Consider the following 25,880-nt stretch of genomic DNA (forward strand, 5'->3'; position numbering starts at 1 on the left):
ATCTGCTTGAAATATCTTGTTCTGTCACAGACCTCAATTAATTTCAGATCCTTACCACAGAAAACAGTCCCCAGCCAATATGGTTCAATTTCACTCTTCCCCCAATTAAACTGAATTTAATTACCTTACCCAGAGATATGTTGTTCGGAGCCACCTGAGTTCTTTTGATTTCCAGTGGTCGATCCTCCCGGGGCTCTGACATCGGCCGGCCTCTCTCTCTCAAGTTTACGAGGTAGAGCTGGAACTTACTCAGTCCAGGTGGCCAAACACCGTCCGATCTCAGGTCCAGGAGGCATCGTCCAAGGAATCTCACTTCTGACACCAAATTGTTGTGGCAAAAATTCATCAAACAAACATCACTGCGTAAGGGAGACTCAGAGTCAAATTATAAAATTAAAAGTATTTATTCTTGCAAGAAGGAGCAGTCTAATACACAGCTGTTACCCTGTGCAGAAGAGTGACACACCCCCAGACAGACTGAACCAGCTTTTATCTAAGATTCAAGGTCTTCTTCTTCAGAGCCCTCCTCCCACAGTAGTTTTCCATCCAGTGGTTTTCCATAGACAAGGAAGCCATAACACTAGTTTAGATTCGTCACTAAGCCCCCCCCTGCATCAAATGGCCTTCTGACATCTAGGTCAGAGGTCCTCGTTCGTCTGTTCTCTGGAGTGTCTCTCCCTTCTGCCTTCCCAGGTACATAACCATCATCTTCTCTCACTACAAGTGAGATACACACCTGTGACATTCTTTGAATCATCTATATTTTACTAAAGATCAATGAATATCCTAAAACCGCCACTACAACAGTTAGAGGCAAAGAAAGCCATCAAGTGAGCTGTGAGAAACTAAAGCGTGCAGTGTAATCCTCAACTCGTCTTTTCCCACACAGCGTCTGTCTCTCCGCTAAACTCCTCTAAAGAGAGCAGTGTGTGTGTTACATCAGCAGCTCTGCAGCTGAAGACTCAGATCCGAGGTGTTGAAACTGAGAAACTGTGCTGTCAGACGTCCCGTCATCCGCTTCACAGACTAACGTGTGAGACACATACACACTCCTGAAAATAAAAAGGTGCTTTATTGGGATATATAGTTCCACGAAGAACCTTTATCATCCACAATCTTTCCATTATACAAAATGGTGTTTATAAGTTAAAAAATTTTCTTTACATTTGGTGAAGAAAAAAAAAGTATGTTAAAGGGGTGGTATAATGCCCATTTCACAGGATGTAAAATAAGTCTCTGATGTCCCCAGAGTGTGTGTGTGTGAAGTTTTAGCTCAAAATACCCCACAGATATTTTTATATATCATGTTATAATTGTCACTTTTCGAGGGTGAACAAAAACACAATTTTTGTGTCTGTCCCTTTAAATGCAAATGAGCAGCTGCTCCCGGCACAGGGGGCGGAGCTTCAAGAGCTTGTGTTATTTTACCTCACACACACACACACACACACACACACATGCAGTGAACATTTCAATGTTTATGTTCAAACCGGAGTCAGACAATGATGGAGAGACTCAAGAAGAAGTGACAACATGTAGAAGCAACAGGACATTTCTGAATGGTTAGTTGATGAATTTATGAAGCTTATGTGTAGTTATCTTCTAGTCATTGATTAGCTGTCATGATAATCTATAAATCGTGCTGCAGTTTAAGGATGAGGACGGCTGTGAATCTGCCAAATCTACATGCAAACAGAACCCTCCCAGCCAGAGAACACACACACACACACACACACACACACACACACCCTCTGGAGGAAAATATCCTGGTGAAGCGCTCAAAGTGCAAGGAAATCTGTCTATCTACTATAAAAGTAAGCAAAATAGCTTCCAGCGCTGTGAACTGCTAACTGGCACAGTTTTTGTTGTAGTAAAGCAGACACAGGAAGTCAAATACGAGGGCATGATTAGCATAAGCAGTGAGCAGACCTATCCTGTCCTTGATATTCATTGGCTCATTCCGTATGCAAATGTGACTCGTCCTCCAGGAGCAGAGCTGGATGCTCTACAGGTACAGGATGTCATTCTCCTCCTTATGCTCACACACACACACCGGCCCTGAGGTGAGAGCGTTTGGCTTGTCTGTCGCAGTGTGTGATGTATGGGGGGGGGGGGCTTGTGTGCCGACCCGCGGCGCGATGACTTTGAAGACACACAGATGAAGGGGAGGAAGAGAGAGATCCTTCATTTACTGTAATAAGGCTGACGATGATGTTTAGCAGCACAACCTCTACTTTAACACCCACCAAATCCACACAGCTTGCACTGAGGGTGGAAATTAACATAATTAAACTGGCCACGCCCACAGGAGGCTCAACTGAACTTTGAACTACAATGAACTGTAATTCAAAGATATTCTCACAACAGATCATTTACATAAATAGACATAATCAGTCAAAATTAATTATGAATTATTTATGCACTGACGTGATAACATTAATATTATTTACAATACTCAAAACTCATTAATAAACTGAAATATTTACCTACATGAAATGCCATGCATTAAATATAATAGCTGAAAAATATCTCAACGCTTCAGCAAAATATATTTAAAAATGCCTCATATATACAATATTTAATACTTTTTGAAAAGAAAATTTAAGGTATAAAAATATAAATCTATATACACCTATAATTTAATATACACAAATATATACAATCATAAAAACATAGAATTTATATTTGATATATAAATATTAATAAACTACTTTATATTATATATATATTAATAAAAAGTCCTTATTATTAGCATAATAGTCCAACTTTTGGACTACATCTGTTATAAGAATGAAGTTCTGCTATCATAAATTAAATGTCAAAAGTAATGTCTCCAATATTTCATAATATTAAATATGAATAAATATAATTAACATAAGGTATTCTAAAATGTCTTATATGTATCCTTAATAAACATTTATTGTACTAAATGTATTGTAAACAAAATGTATATTAATAATAAATATGAAAACTTATGAAACATTAGGTATGAAAACATTCCTACTGCTTCAAAATAAAGATGTTGGTGTCCTAATATGAACACAATCCCATTGTGTCACTAACTGGGGAATATGTAATCTCCATCAAACCCACCAACCGCTCAGACTGGTGACACGGGGCTCGTCTCATAACGACTCCCGGATGAGAAACATCTGTTCTGGGAGCGCCGCGTCTGACGGCAGTCACGAGTACACAACGTGCCTTCAGGAAATCAGGCCAAAAACAGTGATGCTAATCCCACATGTGCTTAATCCCTGGAGATCCCCGTCCCCAAACATCCAGGTAACCCAGATGAGCTCATCCGTCACAGCACCACACTACACTTTCTCTGCCTATCCATGTCCTCGCTGCTGATAAACAAGGAAACCTCAGAGTAAATCAATATCTCTGGTCCAAAACATAGTGTGCAGTCTATACCTGGACAGGATTTAAGGCATCATAAGCACACTAAAAACTGCTTTAAATGGTATGCTCTCACACTACTAAACTGTAAATACATTTCACAGAACTTAATACTGTATAAATTCCTTAAGTGAGAATTTTTTCTAGACTAATTAAATAGTATCAATCATAAAGGATTTTTGTAATCTATAAATACATATTTATGTTTTTAATAAATTATTTTAAAAATACAACAAAAATACATATTATAAATATTATATTATTTGTATTTTTAATTAATTAAAAACATCCATATTTATATATTTAATATTTATTTATAATACACAATACACACACACTAAATATTCATATTATATACAGTATTTATATACATAAATATGTATAAGTAAACATATGTGACAATAAATGTATACAAATATTTGCTTTTAATAAATTATTTACAAAATACAAGTAAAATAATATAAATATTAATATATTAAATATAATATATTAGCTAAAAATATAATGCTAATAATTTATATATAAATATATGTTTGTTTTTAAAGGGGTCATGAACTGGCTTTTTTAATTTTATTATAGGTCAACTTATGATGTTTGCTTGGTTTTTACATTTAATAACATTAAAATGAATAAGTAATCGGCTATTTTCTCCCCTGGTTTTGAGGCTAGCTCCTGAAACGCTGGGTTTTTATGGGCGTGCCACATTGAAGACTTGGAAGTAAACGCCCACTGCTATGATTGGATAACAGTTTTGAATATTATAATGAGTTTCATGTAATGTGTGAGTCGGTGGGCGGGGCCAAACAGGCGGTGTTGAAGTGGGCGTCGATCTTCTTCTGCGGAGGCGGGGTTTGATACCCTTTGACGTCACTTTGAAAAACCTGTCGTTCGCTGTGCCTGCTGTCAATAAAAGCTTTTAATAGACTAACAAGGAAGATTTCAGTTCTGAAACTTATAGGATATTCTTATAGTATGATGACCTCTTATATGTCAAAAGCTCAAGGAAAATTTGATTTCTCAGTTCATCACCCCTTTAATAAATTATTTAAAAAAAAACATTAATAATTAACAATATTATTAAATGTTTTTTTAAATACCGTAACCGTGCTAAAGTGACGCCTTTGACCACTCTTGCAGTATTATGTCACTAAAATGTGGATTAGAAAAGGACTACAGGGAGTCTTTGAGTCACATTATTTATGGGGAATGGTATCCAAGAAGCTACTACAGCCTAGACGGCATCCGAAAGCCAAATACTAGCAGACCCGAGTGAGTTTAACTGGCCTGGGCATTGACAAGAGCCAAGAACATAGATCAGGACCACCGCCAAGAGTAACACTAGACCCGCACCGGTCAAACATGCTGGCCATCGATATTACTCCAGAGAAACCATGTAAGAAGATTATGAGGGCTTCAGAAGGCACAGATTTCATCAGGCCCAGTTCTTCACAGGTAGTCGTGAACATATGTACGGGAAGAGGAAAATGTTTAATTACAGATACTTTCTGATAAAACATTAAGCCTGATCTCCCCAAAGAATAGTCATTTAAGGAATAATTAGACCGTTACCCAAGATAAAACGACCACAACTGGAAGCGCTCGCGTCTCCAGCCAAGAGAGGAAAAGAATTAGCATGTTTTCATTCAACCTGATTGGGTTTTGGGAAAAGGGAAAGGACTGAGATGAGAAGATAGACATCTGAATGAAAGTATCCCGAAGACACATAAAAATAGATGAACAGGAATAGAGCATCATGGGAGTTTTGGTTGCTAGTTTAAATTATTAAATTAAACATGCAATACTGTTCGAACGTTTGGAGTCTGTAAGATTACAGAATATTACGAAATTCAGAATATCTACTACAGTATTAAGGTGATAAAATTGTCATCACTCACCCTCAAGTTGTTCCAAACCTGTATGAGTTTCTTCTGCTGAACACAAAAGAAGATATTTTGAAGAATGTCGGTAACCAGACAGTTGCTGGTCCCTTCCACAGTATAGAAAAAATATATACTATGGAAGTCAATGAAGACCAAACACTGTTTGTTACCGACATTCTTCTAAATATCTTCTTTTGTGTTCAGCAGAAGAAACTCATACAGGTTTGGAACAACTTAAGGGTGAGTGATGATAATTTTAATTTTTGGATGAACTATCCCTTTAATGGTCAATAACATATTTCTAATTGGCACAGCAGACATTTTTTTTAACGTTGCATTCAAAAAATATATATTATCTGCATCTTCTGCACTGCATCAAGCCACCCGTATAATAGCGGTCACCGTTCAAGTTAATACACAGTTCATATTAACTATGTAATGCAATTCAAAGTAGCAATGGTTGGGACCAGTGGTGTAGTCTAGTTTTTTGTAGTGAGTATACTGTGACCCCCCCGCCTAACCCGTCTCATACTAACCCGTCTCATCACATCATAAGCACCACCACACTCACTAATGCATATAGTATGCAACGACATGTAATTGAGAGCATTATGAGACTAAGTGTTATCAACATGTCAATTTATTATAAGCAACACAAGACTTTAACAGCCAATGACATTTACAGCTGAGGAGACTGGACTGATTTTCTACTGTTTAGTGTTAATCACCATTTAACTTAACAGTTAAGAGCTACATTTAGCCTTAGATGTTATATGAATATGGTCCCTGAACAGGTTTTATCAGCTGACAACAATAATAATAATAATAATAATAATAAAAACATTATAGGCACAAATACAAATTTACTTTTAGAAATGGTACTTTTGAAAGAAAATTATGTTATTGTTTTGGCAAGTTTACTGTTTAAATTAAAACATGTATGAAAATTTGTGATACTCCTTTTTAAAATAAGTTTTAATAGATTTCATTATTATTATTATTATTATTTTACAGTACATTTTACTGTGCAATTTCTTTCATAATTTCTTTGAGTTTATACCGAACTTTTATTTTGACAGGTTGTCGTAAAGACATTACAGTTTCTGTGTGTGTATGATACGAATGAATGACGATAGTTATCAAATGAAATGGTGAAATTCTCATGAAGTGACTCTCATAGCAGCTCTGTGATGAAGTTCACATGTGTAGCCTACATCATGTCCTCATAGCTAACGTTACAGTGAAAACACAACAAGCGTGAAGTCACGCGTGCTTCAGTGTGTGTGTGTGTGTGTGTAGTAGAGCACACATTAAGCGCTCATTCCCAGAGACGCGTTGAACAACTGCAGTCTCTTTGAGTTTTTAATATTCACAGACACTAGTCGAGATTTGATTCATTGTACAGCCTTATTTTTGATTTATTCATTCAAAAAAATGACCAAATTCCGTGACGTTCTGCTTTATACAGTTGTGAGTGGATTCCGCGATTTGATCTGTGTCCATTGCAAACACAGACGCGCTGAATTTATGAATGAAAGTGTTAAAGTTCTGTCACAAAATGAAGTTGTTACGTATCCTCACGCTTTTTTTAGTGGGTATACGGAAATACTTGGCATTTCCTAGTGGGTATACGGCGTATACCTGCGTATCACGTAGACTACACCACTGGTTGGGACTGACTTTCACCTTTAAAAAGAAGCAGTCAAATCTTGTTTACGTGAAATAAGCAGGTTTGAACTTACAGACTTTTTACTACAAGCTTCGAAGAACCTAACAAATCTGGATCATGTCAAATTGTCAACAGTAAAATCCAGATAACCGAGTAATCCACGTACTGTTATGAACCCAGTATGGGTTATATTTGTGGTTTGTGTGTTTTTCTTTCTGTCTGTTTGCAGAACCTACAGTGTTTTAGAAGAACTACAAAGCAGATGTTGTTCGCGGACAGCAAATGAAGACCATAGGCTGGCATTTTGCAAATTTGTTACAAACATACATAGGTTTGTGCTGGAAGTAAGACTGGAATTACTGACGACTCGTCCCGGCAGTTCAGAATTAGTTATTTCTTCTGGGAGATGATAACTTGATTTATCTGCACTTTGCAGACCTTTACATTCACACACAGCTTTATTACACACAACATGAAAGGTAAATAAATAAATAAAATCCAAACTCAGACAGAAAGTAGTCTTTGATAATGTCTAAATATATAACCAAACGCAATACCTAATAAAATGAACTAATTATACCTAGGAAAACCTAGTGGGCAATAACGGCGGGTAGTTAAAGAAGAAGAATGCTTTTACCTCAAGTCTTTGTACGATCTCTCTAATGTCCTCTCCACAGTTGTCGTGCGCGGAAAACATCACACACTCTCCGCGTTCATAGAAGATCTTGATGCTCATGACGCCGGAAGACCAGCCAATGACATCCCGACAGGAGCAGTTAAAGATCACGTTCTTGGACTCCTCCTCGATCAGCACGATGAACTCGTTGGAAATCCCCAGCAGGCACTCCACATCCGCAGACTGTCCGAAATCCCGTGCCACGACGCTCCAGGTGACGGCCCCCACGCTGTGCAGATGCGCGTCCTTGCGCGGCTTCACGCGCTCCTTCTTCTTGGCCCCCAGCGTGATGAAGCTGAACTTCACCGCGGAGTCCACCGTCGTCGTGCTCACGAAGTTCTCCGCGAGGTCCTTGAGATACTCCTGCCGCGTGCGGGTCGCCATGGCACGAAACTTCTCCGATTTGTGCGCCGCATTTTCCCCGTTGATCACCTTAGCCAGCAGGAAGTCCCTGAAGACGGCAGACTTGGGAAAGGTCACGGCTTTGGGAATGGGAGGGCCGAACGGAGGCACGTCTTTCGATCTGGAAACTGCAACACTGCAAAGAGAGATTGGAGAGTTCGGTGTAGCTAATGCAATTCAACATGACTCAAGATGCACTTCACGGATCCAAAAACATTTAAAAGAAATAGCAAAATCATAATTTCTATCTTCTGTGGAACACAAAGGAGAAATCTTGAAGAAAGTTCATGCAGATCTTTCACAATGAAAGCAGCAGTGAACATGGACTGACTCCAAAAATAACAAAATAAAGCAGTCCATATGACTTGTGGGATAAATTTCATTTTCTGAAGTCTACAGATTTTTCAGATTGAAATATATATTGTCATTTACTGAAAACGCTGAAAAGGACATATTAAAATTTTCAGACTTTTATGCTGCACTTTTTCTATGCTGAAAGCTTTTATTTTTATATTCAGTTATAATAAACTCAGTTTTCATTTTAATTGTAGGTTAAGTTTTGTCAATTTTGTTATGTGCTTTTGTCATATGCATTATAATTTTTAAACATGTCTGTATGTATACATCTTTTAAATGTATATATTTACCGGTATATATATTTCAGTTGTAGTTTTAGTGATTTTAGTGCTTCAACTTAAACTTATTGAAGATAGTTGCCAAGGAAACATTTTAATTTTTTTTTACAACATTTCTAAATTTCTAGTTTTTTTCATGTTTTTTTTTTTAAAAATGTATCTAATATTTATATTTAAATTGTATTTCAGCTTCAGAAATTATGTTGTGCTTTTGTAATTTTTATTAGTTTCATGTAACAATTTGCTTTAATTAAGAGTCCCCCCCCCCCCCAAAAAAAAGATGACATCAATCCATTTCAATTCAGCTAATATAAAAGAAATAGAACAAATTATATTTTCAATCCTTGCCAAGTGCCAAATAAGAGTACAATAAATAAATAAATATTTATAATAATAAGATCTTCTGTTACAACAATACTGCTAAATACATTTTTACAGCCATTTTATTTTCATCTAATGTTAGAAGGTGTGGCAAAAAGTTCACGACATTTCAACATTTCTAGGTTTTTAAAGTTTTTCATCTAATATTTATATTTTATTTCAGCTTTATTTCAATTTCTATTAAATCATTTTGAATAGTTTTAGCTCTAGCTCTAAAACATGACGGGAGGGAAGATTATCAGTGAATAACAACTTAAAATCAACTATAACTTGTTCGTCGTGCAAAGCTACAGTACCCTATGACTTCAGAAGACTTATAATATAGGAGTCATATTGACTTTTTATTATATTATCATATATTATTTTATTATATTAACAATATTGTCCTTTTTTATATTACTTTTACATGTTTTTACCCCTTTTTGGGCTTTACAGACACTGGTTACTGCAGGTTTATTACATGGGAAAGAACTCAAACCTTCTTTATAATTTCTCTGTGTGCCACGGATGACAGAAAGCTGTTTGGAACGGCGTGTGGACGAGTGAGAGAATTGATCCTTTAATTGCAATAATTAAATGACTCAAACAGCCTTTGACACTGCTTTTAAAAAGAAGATTAAAAATTACAGGCAAGCCAAGCATTTAGACATTATTTATTCCAGTATTTAATGTCAATTCTAAAGTTTCATTGATACTTTTCTCTTCAAAGTAACACAGACATCAATTGTAAATGCAATCACTTCATTTCTCTTGATATCTATCATAATTGAATCAAGGCATCGCTCTCGACAGATGTTTGCGCTTCACTTGCCTGTAGCAGACATTTTCAGTGCACGGATTGTGAACTTTAACGATGACGAACACATGCTGGAAATGGGACCGGATGTTTTTGGGTGTGAAGGGCAAGGCACCGGGCTCCTGAAACACGATGGTGACGATGTCATTTCCTATGTGCCTCTTTCTGAGCAACTGGTGAGAGAAGAGAACAAACAGAGGAGAATGGATTCTACAGTGTCCAAGTTCAAAGAACAGTTCAAACACCATCATGAACAGGAAGTCAGGGTTTTGGAGATGTGGAACTGTATTGGCAAGTCCATCAGCCCTGATAAAAGATGACATATCAATCCAGTTCATAGTACAATATATACTAAAAGAAACTGATGAATTAAAAATACAACACAGACACATTTTTAATAATTTTATGAAATCAGGGTTCAAAATTATCACTAGCCAATCGCAAAAATTGCAATAATAATAATAATTTTATGTTGTTAAAAATATTGCATAATACTATTTCACAGCCTGTAAATTTATATATATATATATAATATATTTTATATATATATATATATATATATATATATATATATATATATATATATATATAACATTTTCATCTAAAATTAGCAGGTGTAGCAAAAAGTTAATATTGGACCCTATTTGTGATGCAAGTTTTGCTGGAAGGATTTCCATTGTTTGGCTCGTACATCAAGCCAGTCTGAGGAGGTTTAAAGACTTAGAATTAAAGAAAAGCAACAGATTAAAAATATAAAAGAGAAATATTAGTTAAAAACGCGAATAATCACCAGCAATGTGCCATCTGGTGTAATTCCACTGCCATAAATGACACAGAAGACATCTGCAGATGCTGTGGAAGACTATTTAAAATCTCTTAAGCTCATGCATAAGTGTCTGATTCTGGATTTTTTTTAAACAGTTGGCCTTGATATCTCAAAGATGTCGGATAAGAGCGTTCGATGGCGACAGAGTCAGTAAGTTAATATATTCTATTAACCCCGAGCCGCTCTATAGGGACGTCACATTAACTGTGTGCCTGCCTTCCTGTGAGTGGCCAAGGGTTACAAACAGGATTATGTGTGAGACGGCAGGATGAGAAGATGAGAGGCTGAACTGTGCTCGAGTCTTCTGGAAGCTTACGGCCAGGGATTTATTCGCTAATCCTGCACAATCGAATAGAATTGAAGTTGGAGAAGAAAAAGACAGAAAATCTTCTAATCCTGCCAATCGACTGTCAGAGACACAAGTGACAGTGATGCGGCTGGAGTGGCTCGACGACTAAGTTTATGCATTTGATAGACTATAAACCTATTATGATATAAAAAAAAACATATCAAATATATCTAATGGGATTATATTTATGCATTTACCAAATTTGACGATTGTAATTGGAAATCAAAACCAGACTTTTAACAAAAGTTAAGTCATCTGCAATCTGCAGGAGTGAAAAAATGCCATTGAATTCCAGCTGTCACATACTATTGAGTTTTCTTCCCTAAAAAGATGTAAATGCTTTAAAATGCATATGCACACACTTTTGAAATATATCAAATAAAGAAAATTAGAAATAAATCCTAATATACCGTACAGTTCAGAATAGCAAGGGGGGGGGGGGGGGGGGGGGCATAATTTTAAATGATTATATATATTCAGATTTAAGTTTATATACTCGGATGGGTGGATGGATGGATGGATGGATGGATGGATGGATGGGTGGGTGGATGGATGGATGGATGGATGGGTGGATGGATGGATGGTTTGGATGATGGATGGATGGGTGGATGGGTGGATGGGTGGATGGATGGATGGATGGTTTGGATGATGGATGGATGGATGGGTGGATGGATGGATGGATGGATGGATGGATGGGTGGATGGATGGATGGATGGATGGATGGATGGGTGGATGGATGGATGGATGGTTTGGATGATGGATGGATGGGTGGATGGGTGGATGGATGGATGGATGGATGGATGGATGGTTTGGATGATGGATGGATGGATGGATGGGTGGATGGATGGATGGATGGATGGATGGATGGGTGGATGGATGGATGGATGGATGGATGGATGGATGGATGGATGGGTGGATGGATGGGTGGATGGTTTGGATGATGGATGGATGGGTGGATGGGTGGATGGGTGGATGGATGGATGGATGGATGGATGGATGGATGGATGGTTTGGATGATGGATGGATGGGTGGATGGGTGGATGGATGGATGGATGGATGGTTTGGATGATGGATGGATGGATGGATGGATGGATGGATGGATGGATGGATGGGTGGATGGATGGATGGATGGATGGATGGATGGGTGGATGGATGGGTGGATGGATGGGTGGATGGATGGATGGTTTGGATGATGGATGGATGGGTGGATGGGTGGATGGATGGATGGATGGATGGATGGTTTGGATGATGGATGGATGGATGGGTGGATGGATGGATGGATGGATGGATGGATGGATGGATGGATGGATGGGTGGATGGATGGGTGGATGGTTTGGATGATGGATGGATGGGTGGATGGGTGGATGGGTGGATGGATGGATGGATGGATGGATGGATGGATGGATGGATGGATGGTTTGGATGATGGATGGATGGATGGATGGGTGGATGGATGGATGGTTTGGATGATGGATGGATGGGTGGATGGATGGATGGATGGATGGATGGGTGGATGGATGGATGGATGGATGGATGGATGGATGGATGGAAATTAGTTAACTAGTTGTTGTAACATATCATGGAATGTACCAGTCATTATCACACAATAAAATAAATCAGGGTAATCAGAACCCCTATGTGAAGACATTAGCCAATCATAAGAGAGCTCATTAGCATAAAGAGGAGGACACACACACACACACCTGCTGCCTGTTGTTGGGTGTGTAGGGCAGAAGTGTGGACACGTGGAACATCAGCTCATAGTCCTTGTAGGTCGTGTAGAGCGAGTGAGTGCCGGTCGAGTCCGCTGTAATGGAGGACAGTTGTCAACAACAGGACAAACAACACTTCTTGTGTTTGAGACACAAGGGAACAACGAGAGGAGAAACAGGACTAGACATTTTTCTCTGCTGACTCAGTTGCTTTTTACTTGCCCTGTAAATATATATATATACACACACATACACTCCCCAGCCACGTCCAAAAACACCTTTTCGGGAAAACGATGACATATAATGCTAACTTCTGCATCAACAATTGCTCTTTCAATTTCAACAAAATCATCTATGTTAAAGTTGGTGACAAGTTTACAAAACAAAACAACAACGTTCATAGATTTTAATTGAAGATTAGTTTAAAGTTGGTCTCACAACTTGGCCTGACGGAAGTGTTTAAAATGATCAAACCAGTCTGACCAGTGGAAACCAGACCAGCAAACCACCTCAGGCTGGTTTAAGCTATGAGTTTCTCTTAAGGAATTTTGCTTTTAGCCCGACGCAGTTTTCATTTTCATGTCCCGTGTTGTTTAAACAGCAAATGCATTTGCGCCCATTTGTGCGCTGGTCTGAAACCAAGGTGTGTGTTCTGGCACGTTGTTGGCGCGTTGCTATTTTGAGGAACAGAAATAGACTGCGCAATATTTTTTCTGTTATTTAAAGAGCACGTTAGTAATGTGCGCCTATAGGCGGGTCCACAACGCACGTACACTTTGTCCCATAAATGGTCTGCTCGCTTTAACATAGCAACCATTTTTCCCGTCGTTAAACTAGCAAAAGTGGATTCGGACACGACCTAAGTGCACGCCGTGTGTTTTAGACCATGCACTTAGATCCTCAAAATAGGGCCCGAACAGGCATGTGTGCAGCTTTGGTCAAATCTCTCTGGGTTAAAGAGTGAAGGTTGATTTAACGTCTCAGCGTGAGACGCTGATGATCTGAAGAGAGATGACAAACACACACACAGCCCTCATGTGCAAGCTTTCAGATGCGTACATGTGTGTGTGGGGGTGTTTAAAACTTTTCAGATGCGTTCATTACACAAAGTTTCAAAAAATTACCATAGTATTGCCAAAGTATTTTTGGACATGATAACAGTATGCAAATATTAAGTAAAAATAAAGTAAAACACAATATATATATATTAGTGCTGGGCAACAATTAATTGTGATTAATCGCATCCAAAAAAAAAAGGAATGTGTTTACATAATACTGTATATGTGTGTGTGCTGTGTATAATTATCTTGTATATATAAATAAACACACACACATGCATGCATATATTTAAGAAATATTCACATGTATATACTGTATATATATTTATACATCAATATTTTATGCATAAATAATTTTTTTTGTGTTTTATATATACAAAATAACTATACACAGTACACACACATATATTATGTGATTGGATGTGATTAATTGTTGCCCTAATATACGTATAATATAAATACATAAATGCAGTGTGTTGTATGTAGATGTGTCAGCATTCACACATACTCTTGTTGTCCAGCTGTGCTCTGTACTTGGTGAAGGCCTTCAGTCGGACTCTCTGACCGAGCAGATCCAGGAACTCGTCCAGCGCCGGCCCGGCGTTCTCGTTGTTGTACATCTCCTCCTCTGTGCTCTGACCCGCTCTACAGTACAGGACGCCCACTTTGTGCTGGAAACTCAGCTGCAACACAACCAAACACACACATTAGAGTTATTACTGATCGGATATCAATAAAACTCAGTTATTAATTTAGGTTGCACTTTATTTTGAGGTGACGTTGTTAAGTTATATTAATTAACTACATGTACTTCGTTACTTACGGTTTAGGTTAGTTACTTGTAATTATGCATGTTATTACTGTAGAAAGTACATGTAGTATTATATTGTCATATTATATTATATATCGGTAAATGTTTTATATTCAATTCAATTCAATTCAATTTTATTTGTATATTTATTATTTGTATTTACAATACATATTGTTTCAAAGCAGCTTTACAGAAAATGCATTTCAGAAATGTACATAGAAAAATACAGTTAGTTAATCATGAATTAATTTAGGGCATAACATATCGCCGGCGTTATATAAAATATATATATATTTAATATGAACATATTGTAATTTTTTATTATATATATATAATCATCAATCTGTATCGGAATACTTTTACAAATATTTCACTATATATATATATATTGTATATCATAATAGTTTAATATTGAATATATGTGTTTGTGTGTGTGTGTATAATGTAAAGTATTTTTTATTCAATATTAAACTTATGATATACAATATTTAGCATAATTAAAATAAAATATATCAGATTATTATTTAGAACATATTTAAATTATATATATATATATATATATATATATATATATATATATATATATATAAATTCTTCTATATATTTTTTTTTTTTTTATTGTATACTACACCATCTTTTCTGCAATGATTGCCATTTGCAATACTGCATTTTTTTTAACCTTTTTAATTTCTAAAAATATTTTTGCTTCAAAATCAAAGTTCGTAATGCTTTGATTAATCTCAAAAATGTTAATATCATATCAGAAAATTGCATAAAAAAAAAAAATCCCATTAGAGAAATGAATGTGAAAAAAAGCAGCTCGGTCACTGTTGTGCTCATATCATCATGTGTGTGTTTCACACAGTCGGCTCATAAAGCGCTCGATGACGACACTAGCCGTTTGCTGGTGTTTAGTCTCCGAGTCGTGAGAAGTCAGGACTGTCCCGAGGGCTGATGGGTACAGAAGAGGCGCAGTGATGTCAGGACACCGTTATGTAAAACACTCGGCTCAAAGAGAAACGGGGGACAACTGACTTTCTCTCTCTCTATCCCTGTGTTTCTTCTTTCTTGTGGCGTTTCATTCACAGGCTTATCTGTGTCGGAGAGCCGTGTTGGCCTCTGTGTTATGAACAGACAGAAGAATATGTTTCATAACCGTTATCTTCTCTGCTGTATGTTTGATTAATATAGCAGGATAGAATGGACAATATCTGTGCCAAAGATTTCAGACTGGGATATAGAGTATTTTTTTAGTTTCAAACCGTGAGCAGCCTTGGTGTCCACTGTCTGACTAGTTAGTTTGCTTTTAAGGGTAAATATGCACTGGACAGATGTCTTTGACCATTGCAACATGAGTGTTGCATTTTGAAGATGGCATGTCAAATACAAGTTAAAAATGCATCATTATTTTATTCCGCCATGGCAGGTGAAAATTAATAATAATTGCATTTTCATGGCTGGTGAATTCTTTATCTAAGTGTAACAATATATCAAGTCCAGTTCATAAAAATCTATTGATTTCAGCGAAAACTGGTGTTAGTATGTTGTTGAGCTACAAATATACAAAAACAAAACCAGTAAAGTCTTTAAATAGAATATCTTAAAGATATCTTAAACTGAATCAAAGGTTTTCAGAAAAGAGCAAAATTTTAAGATTTGTTCCAGATTTCTCTTGATTCTGTCATCATGCATTAAACTTTTCACTGAGCCCGTCACAATGCATTCTGGGATTGCCTTTCTGTGAAGGATAAAGGCCTTACTGCATAAAATAAGGTAGAAGGCAGTAAAATTATGCTTCCAATTCTATTCGTTTTCCCATTAATCATTCCCATTAAATATTTTAAATATTAAATAATTTTATTTTTATAAAATAAAAATGTAAGTTTAACATTTAAAAATGTTATATATTTTTTTAACTATTAAATGAATTACTATTAATAATTTATATTAAAAGTATAACTTTTAAATTGTTATTTTAATTGTTTTTAAATTGTTATTTTAAATATATATATATGAAATTAAACGTATAGATTTATGTAGGCCTAAATATATTACATATGCATTATATACTTGTATTTTTAAATATTTTTATATTATGTTTTAATTGATTAAAATACTTTATTATTGGTAAAAAGCCCTTATGTATAATGCATTATAAAGGCATTCATAAGGTATATTATAATGCATTATATATTTTCATAAATAATTGTAACCCAAGTTAAAATGCATTATAATATTTTCAAATTCTGCAACATCTGAAATTTGTCATGTATTTTATACTTTTTTTATACTTTTAATTGCATTATACTTTTTTAAATGAATGAATAGATAAGTATTATAATTGTGCGTACAATAGACCATACAGTGCATTACAAGGCATAATTAATGCATGCAAAATCATTTTATAGTGCATTATATATATGAAGGGTTTTATTATTAAGTGTGCATCTTACTAGGGTTTGCAACAGAACTTTTGACTCGTTGATGCTGTTGAAATGAAGCTGACGTGAGGAAGCAAGCGCATGACATCACTGTTGGCTCACATGACGTCTCGTGTTAAATTTGCCCCTCTGTGTTTTTGACTCCTGCAAGCATTTGATGTTTTCTCACCATTTGCTTTGTCTAAAAACTGCCTGTTGGCCGTATACCTTCCCATTCAGAATATGTCAGCGGATTGGATGTCGTCATTTACCTCTTTTATAACTCAAGTTTACTGCACTTATCCCAGTGTGTGTGTGTGTGTGTGTGTGTCCTTTCTAAAGCCAAGTAGGGCATCTCCTCTGAACTGCATTAGCACTGCTCGAGTAGATGCCGGGGAAGTCACTGGCTGTTCCTAATCCAAAACAGTCGGATGAAGGTTTCAGAGAACAAGGTCGCCATGACAACAGCATGGTTTCCAAGCTGGGAATACTTGACCCGCGTAAGAGAGTCGAGTCTGATTCCCGAGCGCTGAAATATCAGCCGTTTCCCTCTGCCTCATCAGACCCGTTCAGCGCATCTGAACTGGGCGACGGTTGCGTAAGGAGCTTCGCTGCGAGGCCAGGGTTTCTGATGGCATTTCACTGGGTCTCGCTGTGGGATTGGGACTGATTGTTCCTGAAGAGACTTCTGTCGCAACTCACGTCCCATCAAATGAAATGAAGGAAATGCAAGAGATTGACTGGATTCAGTAATTGAAGAACACCGGTGGTTTGCCAACACTGGTTTTATGTATATTTTGGTCACTTGTCAGCTAATGGTCAGACTTTTGGCTATTGGGATCCAGTTTGCAGATTATTCTGCTTATGCTGTAGAGTGTAGACGTACAGAATAAAAGTACAGAAAGTACAGTATTTTCAGCTATAACTAAGCATAAAACAGTTTATCAAGGATATATCTCGTTTAGTTGTTTCTAATGGCGTGTTCACACCAAACGCGAATTGAATTATTTGCGCGAGTAGATTACATACAAAGTCAATACAAAGACGCAAATTGACAAATGAAAAATTTTTCAACTTGAGCGGAAAATTAGCATGACGCTTAGTTGAGCAAGCCAATCAACGAACAGCTCATTGATACGTCCGGTTACCAGCACTGTTGTCGAAAATGGAGGAGATAATTATTGTTGCCGTCTGTGGATACCCTGAAATTTATGATACAACATCATACTCGTACAGAGACCGGACAAAAAAGGAGATTGCATGGAGAAAAATCAGCGAGGAAGTTGGACTACCTGGTAAGTGATGAAAATATGGCAGAAAGAAATTGTGTTGTTGTTGATGATGATATGACACTCCTTTTCGTGGGATGTTTTTATTCGCGAGTAACGCGAAAAACATCCCGCGAGTAATCTAGAGCGAGTAACGTGATGAGAATATACACTTCACGTTTGGTGTGAACACGCCATTAGTGCCTCAAATCAATGTTGTCATTAGCTAAAATGAAGACTTTTTGTCAATTGAAACAAAGCTGAAATCAAATTTTATTTAAATATAAAAAAAACTTAAATTATAGTTGTATAATAATAATTCTTAATAATACTTCAAATAATAATGCTGAATTATTTAAATTAAAAATTTAAATATAAAAAAAGGGGGAAAGAATAAGCTAAAAATAAATCTAAATTTGAAATGAAAACTGAGAATCAGTAGCGGGCACAAATGGGGCTGTTGTTGTTTGAGAAGCTTGTTTGTAAGTGATCATTATTGTGCATGTCACAGTCAGAACGTGATGTGATGTGATCCACAGACTGTTGAACGGGAAACAAATGAGATCTTCACTAACAGATCCCTACTTTGTTTCTGCTAAGCCGCCACTAATTCTGTCGTCCAGTGAGACGTCGCACACACAAGCGTAAGAGAAGAAAAGAGCAGGACATGGAATGAAAGAGTTTACTTCTCATGATCTGTCACCATCAAGTGAGCAGTGAACTTTCCCGAGCAGCCCAAGGTAACGTGATACGGGCTCTGGGCCGTGTGGGCGGCAGACTGGAGGTCTTTAGCACATTATGTGACATACAGTAGGTGTTGTTTTTCACACACACATTCCCCAGAGGCGAAGACCACCATTCATCTCCAAACAAGATGATCTCCAGCAGACAGCTGAACATGCATGTGCTGTTGTAAAGACACATCTTTCCTTAAAGGCGATCTATTATGCCATGTTTCAAAGTATTTATTGTGTTTTTGGGGTCAAAAACACATTATCTTTCCCATATTCTCCATTGTTGCAGCTCGTCTCTCTTCCCAGTCTGTCAGTAACGCCAGAGCCCGTCTACGGAGAGCCTGGCCACTCCCTATTAAGTCCTATTGTACCGAATTCTGGTTGTAGTTCCACCAGAGTTCCACTGGGGGCGATCGCCCATGAGTGCAAAATGAATGGGAGTCAATGGAGCTAGACGGCTAAATGTGTCTCTTTCACCCGATTGCCGTTGAGAAATCTCAGATTTGATTGTAGGTTTGGCAAGTTCAACATGGGTTATAGGTCGAAAGTTGAATGAACGAGTACTTATGTCCTTTCGATTTCTTACAGGTTGAGTTGTTGTTGCCCATAACACGCTAGCATTCTGCTAATGAACGCTGATTGGTCAGTGAAGGACTGGTTACGACCAGAGATACCGCTTGATGGCATTGTGGCATCCGAAGCAGGACCAGAATGTCTTCTAGCAGAAACTCTTCTCGATGCATCGAGAGAAAAGAAAGCACCAGTGACTGAAGGATTGCCGTAAAGCAGTATCTCTGGTCGTACGATGTGTATGACGTCATTGACATTTTAAAAGACTTTAAAGTAAGTGACTCTAAAAACTCTAACACCCAGCAATGTGTAATTTCTTTGCATCTCCTTTCGAATACAACATTCAAATTACTAGACAAAAAAATTATATCTTGAGAAAAGTGGATTTTGAGGGGTATAGCTCCATAGACCTCCATTCATTCTGCACTCTTCCTGTGAGCGCCCCCATATGGAACCAGAGCGGAACTGCAACCAGTTCAGAAGCCGGAAGTGTAGCGAGAGTGGCAGTTCTCCCCTTATTAGACATTCTCTGGTAACGCTCTGTTTAGTTCCTGTCTCTATGAAGCCCCTCCTCCGGAAAAGCACACTGTGCTCTGATTGGTCGGCTGGATCAGTGTTTTGTGATTGGTCAAGCGCTTGTGTTTGGGGAAAAGTCCCGCCCCTTACCATAACCACCAGTTTCAACATACTACTAACTGAACCAGGCCCCGCCCCTTTATTCTGCGCATGAATCATTTAAATGAGGAATATTGTGACGTGTTCGTTCCCGGTAGAAACTCAAGACTACATTGGAGGCGTTTCAGGAGTTCAGAAACACTGACACTGATATAGAGAAGAACTGGCTTTGGAGATACAAACTGCAACATTACACACTAAAGAAAAGTTTTTAAAAGGTGAAGCATGTCATTTTAGTGGCACTAACAGCAGCAAACGAAATTGCAAAATAGTTCCATACCGTTTCTGAAGGAAATTTGAGTGGTATGTGCCAAACCTAAACTTGATGCCTGAATTATAAACATAGTAAGCATGAACGCCCGTATAAATAAATCTGAGGCTCACATTATGATGTCCCAACTGGTAACAATTCAGCGCATGTTATCCAGATTTCCCAGCTCGAGTTGAGAGAACTCCCAGAATCCTTACGAGAGGCCGTGTGCCAAACAGTATTAAACAGTTGTTAAGTGCTTCGCTGAGTAACTTCAACTAACTAAGAGGGAAAACTACACAGGGTCTACACTAAAACACAAGCCTTCTGGGACAAACCCTTATATGCTCCTGCAGAGAAACATGAAACTGTAATCAATAAAGTGCTATTTCATCCAGCAATGGAATGTTTTTTTCTTTCTTTTTCCATTTTTGTCACTTATGTAAGAAAAAAAAACACCCTGGGAATTTTCTGACAGCTTCAAGCAACAAGATTCATAGCCCGTGTCAATGGGAACCCACAGTTTGACATTCATATGATTGGCCGTTTGGCCAGAAAAGACTGAGCCGGGATTCTCACAAGAGTTTTTCCTCCATTCTGTGATTCTCCTGATGGAGTTCGGGTTCCTTGCTTAGTTGGAGACACTTATTATTCAACAAAATTATTGATCTTGTATGAAAACTGAACTGAGCTGGGCGATTACATCATTTTTTGCAGAACTTCTTTATAGAACAAATGAATAGTTGAATAATTGATGATCTTTACAACTGAATCAACACTGAACTGAACAGCCGAAATGCATAATTTCCCCGTTTATCGTTGTAAAGCTGCTTTAAAACAATCTGTATTGTATAAAGCGCTATAGAAATAAATGTGACTTGACTTGATATGACAGGGAGCTATTAAGATATATAGTATTTCCCTAATATCTATACTTCACACTGTTCAATAGTTTGAGGTTGGTAAGATTTTCTGTTTTTGTTTAATGTTATGTTCACATGCTGCATTTATTTAATAAAAATTACAGTAAAAACAACAATATTGTGAAATATATATAAAAAAATTGGCTCTTTGACAAATTCCTTTTGTAAGTTGCTTTGGATAAAAGCGTCAGCTAAGTGTATATATTTTTCTACGTGAATATATTTTAAAATGTAATTTATTCCAGTGATCAAAGCTGAATTTTCAGCATCATTACTCCAGTCTTCAGTGTCACATGATCCATCAGAAATCACTCTAATATGATGATTTGCTGCTCAAAAAACATTTATGATTATTATCAATGTGGAAAACAGTCGTGCTGCTTCATATTTAATGGAAACTGTGTTCATTTGTTTTTCCAGGATTCTTTGATGTATATATATTTTTTAAAGAACAGCATTTATTCCAAATATAAATCTTTTGTAACAATGTAAAAGAATTTACTGTCACTTTTGATCAATTTGATACATCCTTAATGAATAGTTCTTAACTGACCCCAAACTTTGAAATGGTAGTAATATAATATACAGAATTGCCAGGCAGAAAGAAATGACTGAGCTTTCCACTCATATCACACTCGGTCTATATTTAGCACTCGAGAGAACTTCAATAATCACTTCTCTTTAAAGACGATAATGAAACATTATTGAGAGGGTGGGAATGAAACGTCTCTATCTATGAAATAAAATGTAATGTTGGCTATATTTGTCCGTCCTCATTCACATTTCCACTCCAAGTTGGGAAATCAATGGGCGACTGGAGCGGTTATTGATCGAACTATAACATGATATTGGCTGATTTTCTCCCTCAGAACCAAGAATCTGTGTTGACAGGCGCTCCACGGGAAAAACAGATCTACCTATGGTGCTTTGAGACCCAGTGCATGTTGACTTTTAGTCATATAACCATGCACTATTTGCATGAACACTTTCAGAACTGCTGTGTTACAGATATAACTCAGATTTGTGAGAAACGATGCACATTCTTAAGGCATCTTTACACAGCCAAGCTAAGGCCACTCAATGCAGTGTAAAGACACAATGCTGCATTAAAACCAGACTAAATGATGGCTGTTGTGGTAAAAATCATGGTAAAAATCACAATAGAATAAGCAAAAAATCTAAATGTTAAAATGTTAAAGATTCAGTCACCATATTGATTGACCACTACAATGAATGTTGCTTATTATTGCTATAAAAAATAAGCAAAAGCAATAGAATAAAAGACACTATGCATTAGGGCTACACAATTAATCTAAATCAAACCAAAATGATCATATTATGAGGATCAAATCACAAAGGCTGCATTTTAATTATATAAATACATGTTCCCTACCTGCGGTTTTCTGTCTAAATACAGGTTTGATGGTTTAGTGTTTGAAGAAATTAATGCATAATTTTTTTGTGAAATTTTTTAATTGAAATATTACAATAATATTTCTTATTTTGTTTTAATTTAGTACATTTTATTTATTTTTTAATAATAAATAATAATAATGATAGTAGTAGTAGTTTTATAGCCATATTGATCAGTAATCACAAAATCAAGCAAAATTGTGCAGTCCTACAAACAAGCAGAGCAAACCTGCATACAGGTTTTCTGAGAAAATTGCTAGTCGATTTTTTTCCCCAAATCGTGCAGCCCTACTGAATATGGCTAACATAACATCAGATTAGAGGGTTCTAGACGAGTCCTCACCCCCTGCTCGTCCAGCTTGAGGAGCTGCTCTGGGACTTTGGGTGAGTTGAGGGCCAGTCGAAGGCACTGGATGTTCAGCTCCGGCACCACGTACTCCAGCACCTCCTTCAGTGGGAGACCGCGGGCCATCCCGTGCCTCGCCGTGGACGGCACAGCGTCCTCCAGAATCGCCCCACGCAAGGTGGTTAACTGAGGAGGGCCAGAGAAAGACAAGAGTGTGTTTGAGTGACAAGGAGATTAATTAATCATTACACATGCATTAAACAGCAAGGACATTTTCCTGCCTCAAACTATCAAAATCCTTATTATCCGATGGCATAATATTGTCATATACGAGTCGAGTATGTGACCTATATACAGGGTCCGAAATTAACTTTTTGGCTCACCTGCCACGGGGACTGGTAGATGAAAAAATCTACCAGCCAAGCATATTTTTTACCGGCCAAAATAATAAACAGCCTTTTTGTGTCACATATACATTAATTTCAGTACATTTAATTGAGATAATAAGGTATTATGTTGAATACAAACATAAAAAATTGTCCAGAGCAAAATTTGAAATGTAGGCTATAATAATAATAAAAAAAATATATATTTTACACACACACACACACACTCTCTCAATCTCTCTCTCTCTCTCTCTCTCTCTCTCTCTCTCTCTCTCTCTCTCTCTCTCTCTCGTTTTTATGTTGAAAGGAATGGCTACTGTCCATTTGCACACACATTTCTGTCATTTTCTATCTGAAGCTATTGCCTGCAACATTGAAAACTCCGGTCTCTTGTGTTTAGCGCGAAAGCTCACGTGATTGCCGCCGGACAGTCGTGCCGTGTACCAGCTGCTTTGACGCGATTATCAGTTTAACTGACTCGTAACGTGTGCAATATCTCACGACCTCCCGAGTGTCCGAACATTTTATTTTATTATTTACTCGCTAAACGGAAAATCTACCAGCATTTGGCGCTTGGCTGGTGTTAATTTCGGATGCTGAAGACAGCGCTTAGGAGACGGTGAAGCCTTTATACTTTCGCCTGTCTCCACTGAGAGAGAGAAAGAGAGAGAGAGCGCGCGCGCGACCGGGGCTCTCTCTCTCTCTCTGCTCCTTCTTCATATCTCTGCTCGTTCTCTGCTCGTTAAACATGCGCCCTGTCACACGCGCAGCAGTTCGTCTACATTCGGCTACTACTCACCGATCAGATAAGACTATGGGGGGACAAACATTTTATTAAAAAATCTTTATTACATTACTATTTTGGTATGAATATTCACCCGCCAGTGTGGCGGATAGCCTTTTAAGATTTACTCGCCAAATGGAAAATCTACCCGCATTTGGCGCTTGGCGGGTGTTAATTTCGGACCCTGCCTATATACAATAAGTACTTATTCTTTTTCTAATAAACTGACAGGATTCTTTCAATAAAGATATGTATAGATACATTGGGATATCAAGTTCTTCCCCCTTGCAGGAGATTCGAGGGCACGCTCCTGTCTGAAAGGAAGAAATTGAGTCTCAACCCTTTTATCTGCACTTATAAAGTAAAAGCCTTTTATGCTGAATTCTCTAGCGTCTCTTTAAAGGGTCACTCTGAGATTTTAAATCATGTGAACATCTATGGCATGTAGGAAATGACAAAAGGCTTCATAATTCAGTTTAATTGTGAACGAGTGCCATTAGAAGCCGAAGATCAAAGCCTAAGTGTTAATGCGGCGAGGCACTTGATAAGAGAAAGGAATCTGCATGTGGGCATTTGTTGATTTACTGTCCTCAAAAATTATAATAATAATAATAATATTTCACCCCATTAAAGAGAAAAAAAGGAAATTATATTTTGCATGACAATTAAGATCATCAGTTCCAAATAAATAAATAAATACTGGTAATTAAACAAATAAATAAGCAAGCAAGCAAACAAACAAATAAATAATTTAGAAAATTAAGTTCATGCTAATTTCTTCATTGTGAAATTATTTTCATGAAAATCATGTTCCAAACAACCTAATCACATAATTTCATTATTTGGACAGACAAATAGATTCTATCATAAATAATACTATTAGCAATTGATCTCGTAGCGATTCTTATAAATGTTGCCAATACAAATCAAGACATTTTCAAGCTTGTAAGTTTGACAGAGGGACGGTTTTTACCTCCTAATATTAATTAAATGCATAATTTCAGCAAGTAAAACTTTAAATTAATTATTTAAATGTTTATGTGGAACTATTATTTCCAGTCCATCTAAAACTACTAAAAATTGTACTGCAATAAGGGCCATCAATCCGTTAATTTTTGATTACACATGATATGCTCATTCATTAATCCAATTAAAATCACAATTAATTATCAATAGTTATTTATATCAATATTTGCTGAGAGATTCGTGTCCACTTGTCAAGCACTCACGTACCTGACTCGTCCTGAAGGTGACCCGGTAGTTATACTGCGATGCCTCTTTGTCTTTCCCATCATCCAGCTTCTCTCTGCGAACGCTGATGGCCACCGGGCCCAAGTTCTCATCCACCCCGAAGTAGTTCTGGTGCTCTGGGGGTTAATGACAGGAAAGAGAGGAAGATATGAGGTTCAAGAAGGACAGATAACACTTTCCAGGAACACCCAACACAGCGAGTGAGAGACGCTGAGCGAACCGGACAGTAAGAGCTGGTCATGCGGAGGAGATACTGTACACACC

General features: G+C 37.2%; 1 protein-coding gene across 2 annotated transcripts in view; it reads right to left on the reverse strand.

Annotated features, from left to right (window-relative positions):
- Positions 1–25,880, reverse strand: part of LOC307011050 (signal-induced proliferation-associated 1-like protein 2) — a 149,133-nt gene that overhangs the window by 60,933 nt on the left and 62,320 nt on the right. For both annotated transcript variants that reach the window (XM_079636320.1, XM_079636319.1), the window contains exons 3-8: positions 25,599–25,732; positions 23,193–23,381; positions 14,294–14,468; positions 12,719–12,822; positions 9,857–10,014; positions 7,589–8,165 (exon numbers count right to left, since the gene is read on the reverse strand). In XM_079636320.1, the coding sequence (XP_079492446.1) occupies positions 7,589–8,165; positions 9,857–10,014; positions 12,719–12,822; positions 14,294–14,468; positions 23,193–23,381; positions 25,599–25,732 (1,337 nt within the window). The remainder of the gene's footprint in view (positions 1–7,588; positions 8,166–9,856; positions 10,015–12,718; positions 12,823–14,293; positions 14,469–23,192; positions 23,382–25,598; positions 25,733–25,880) is intronic.

Source organism: Phoxinus phoxinus, assembly GCF_949152265.1.
Source record: "Phoxinus phoxinus genome assembly, chromosome: 14".
NCBI classification, from domain to species: Eukaryota; Metazoa; Chordata; class Actinopteri; order Cypriniformes; family Leuciscidae; genus Phoxinus; species Phoxinus phoxinus.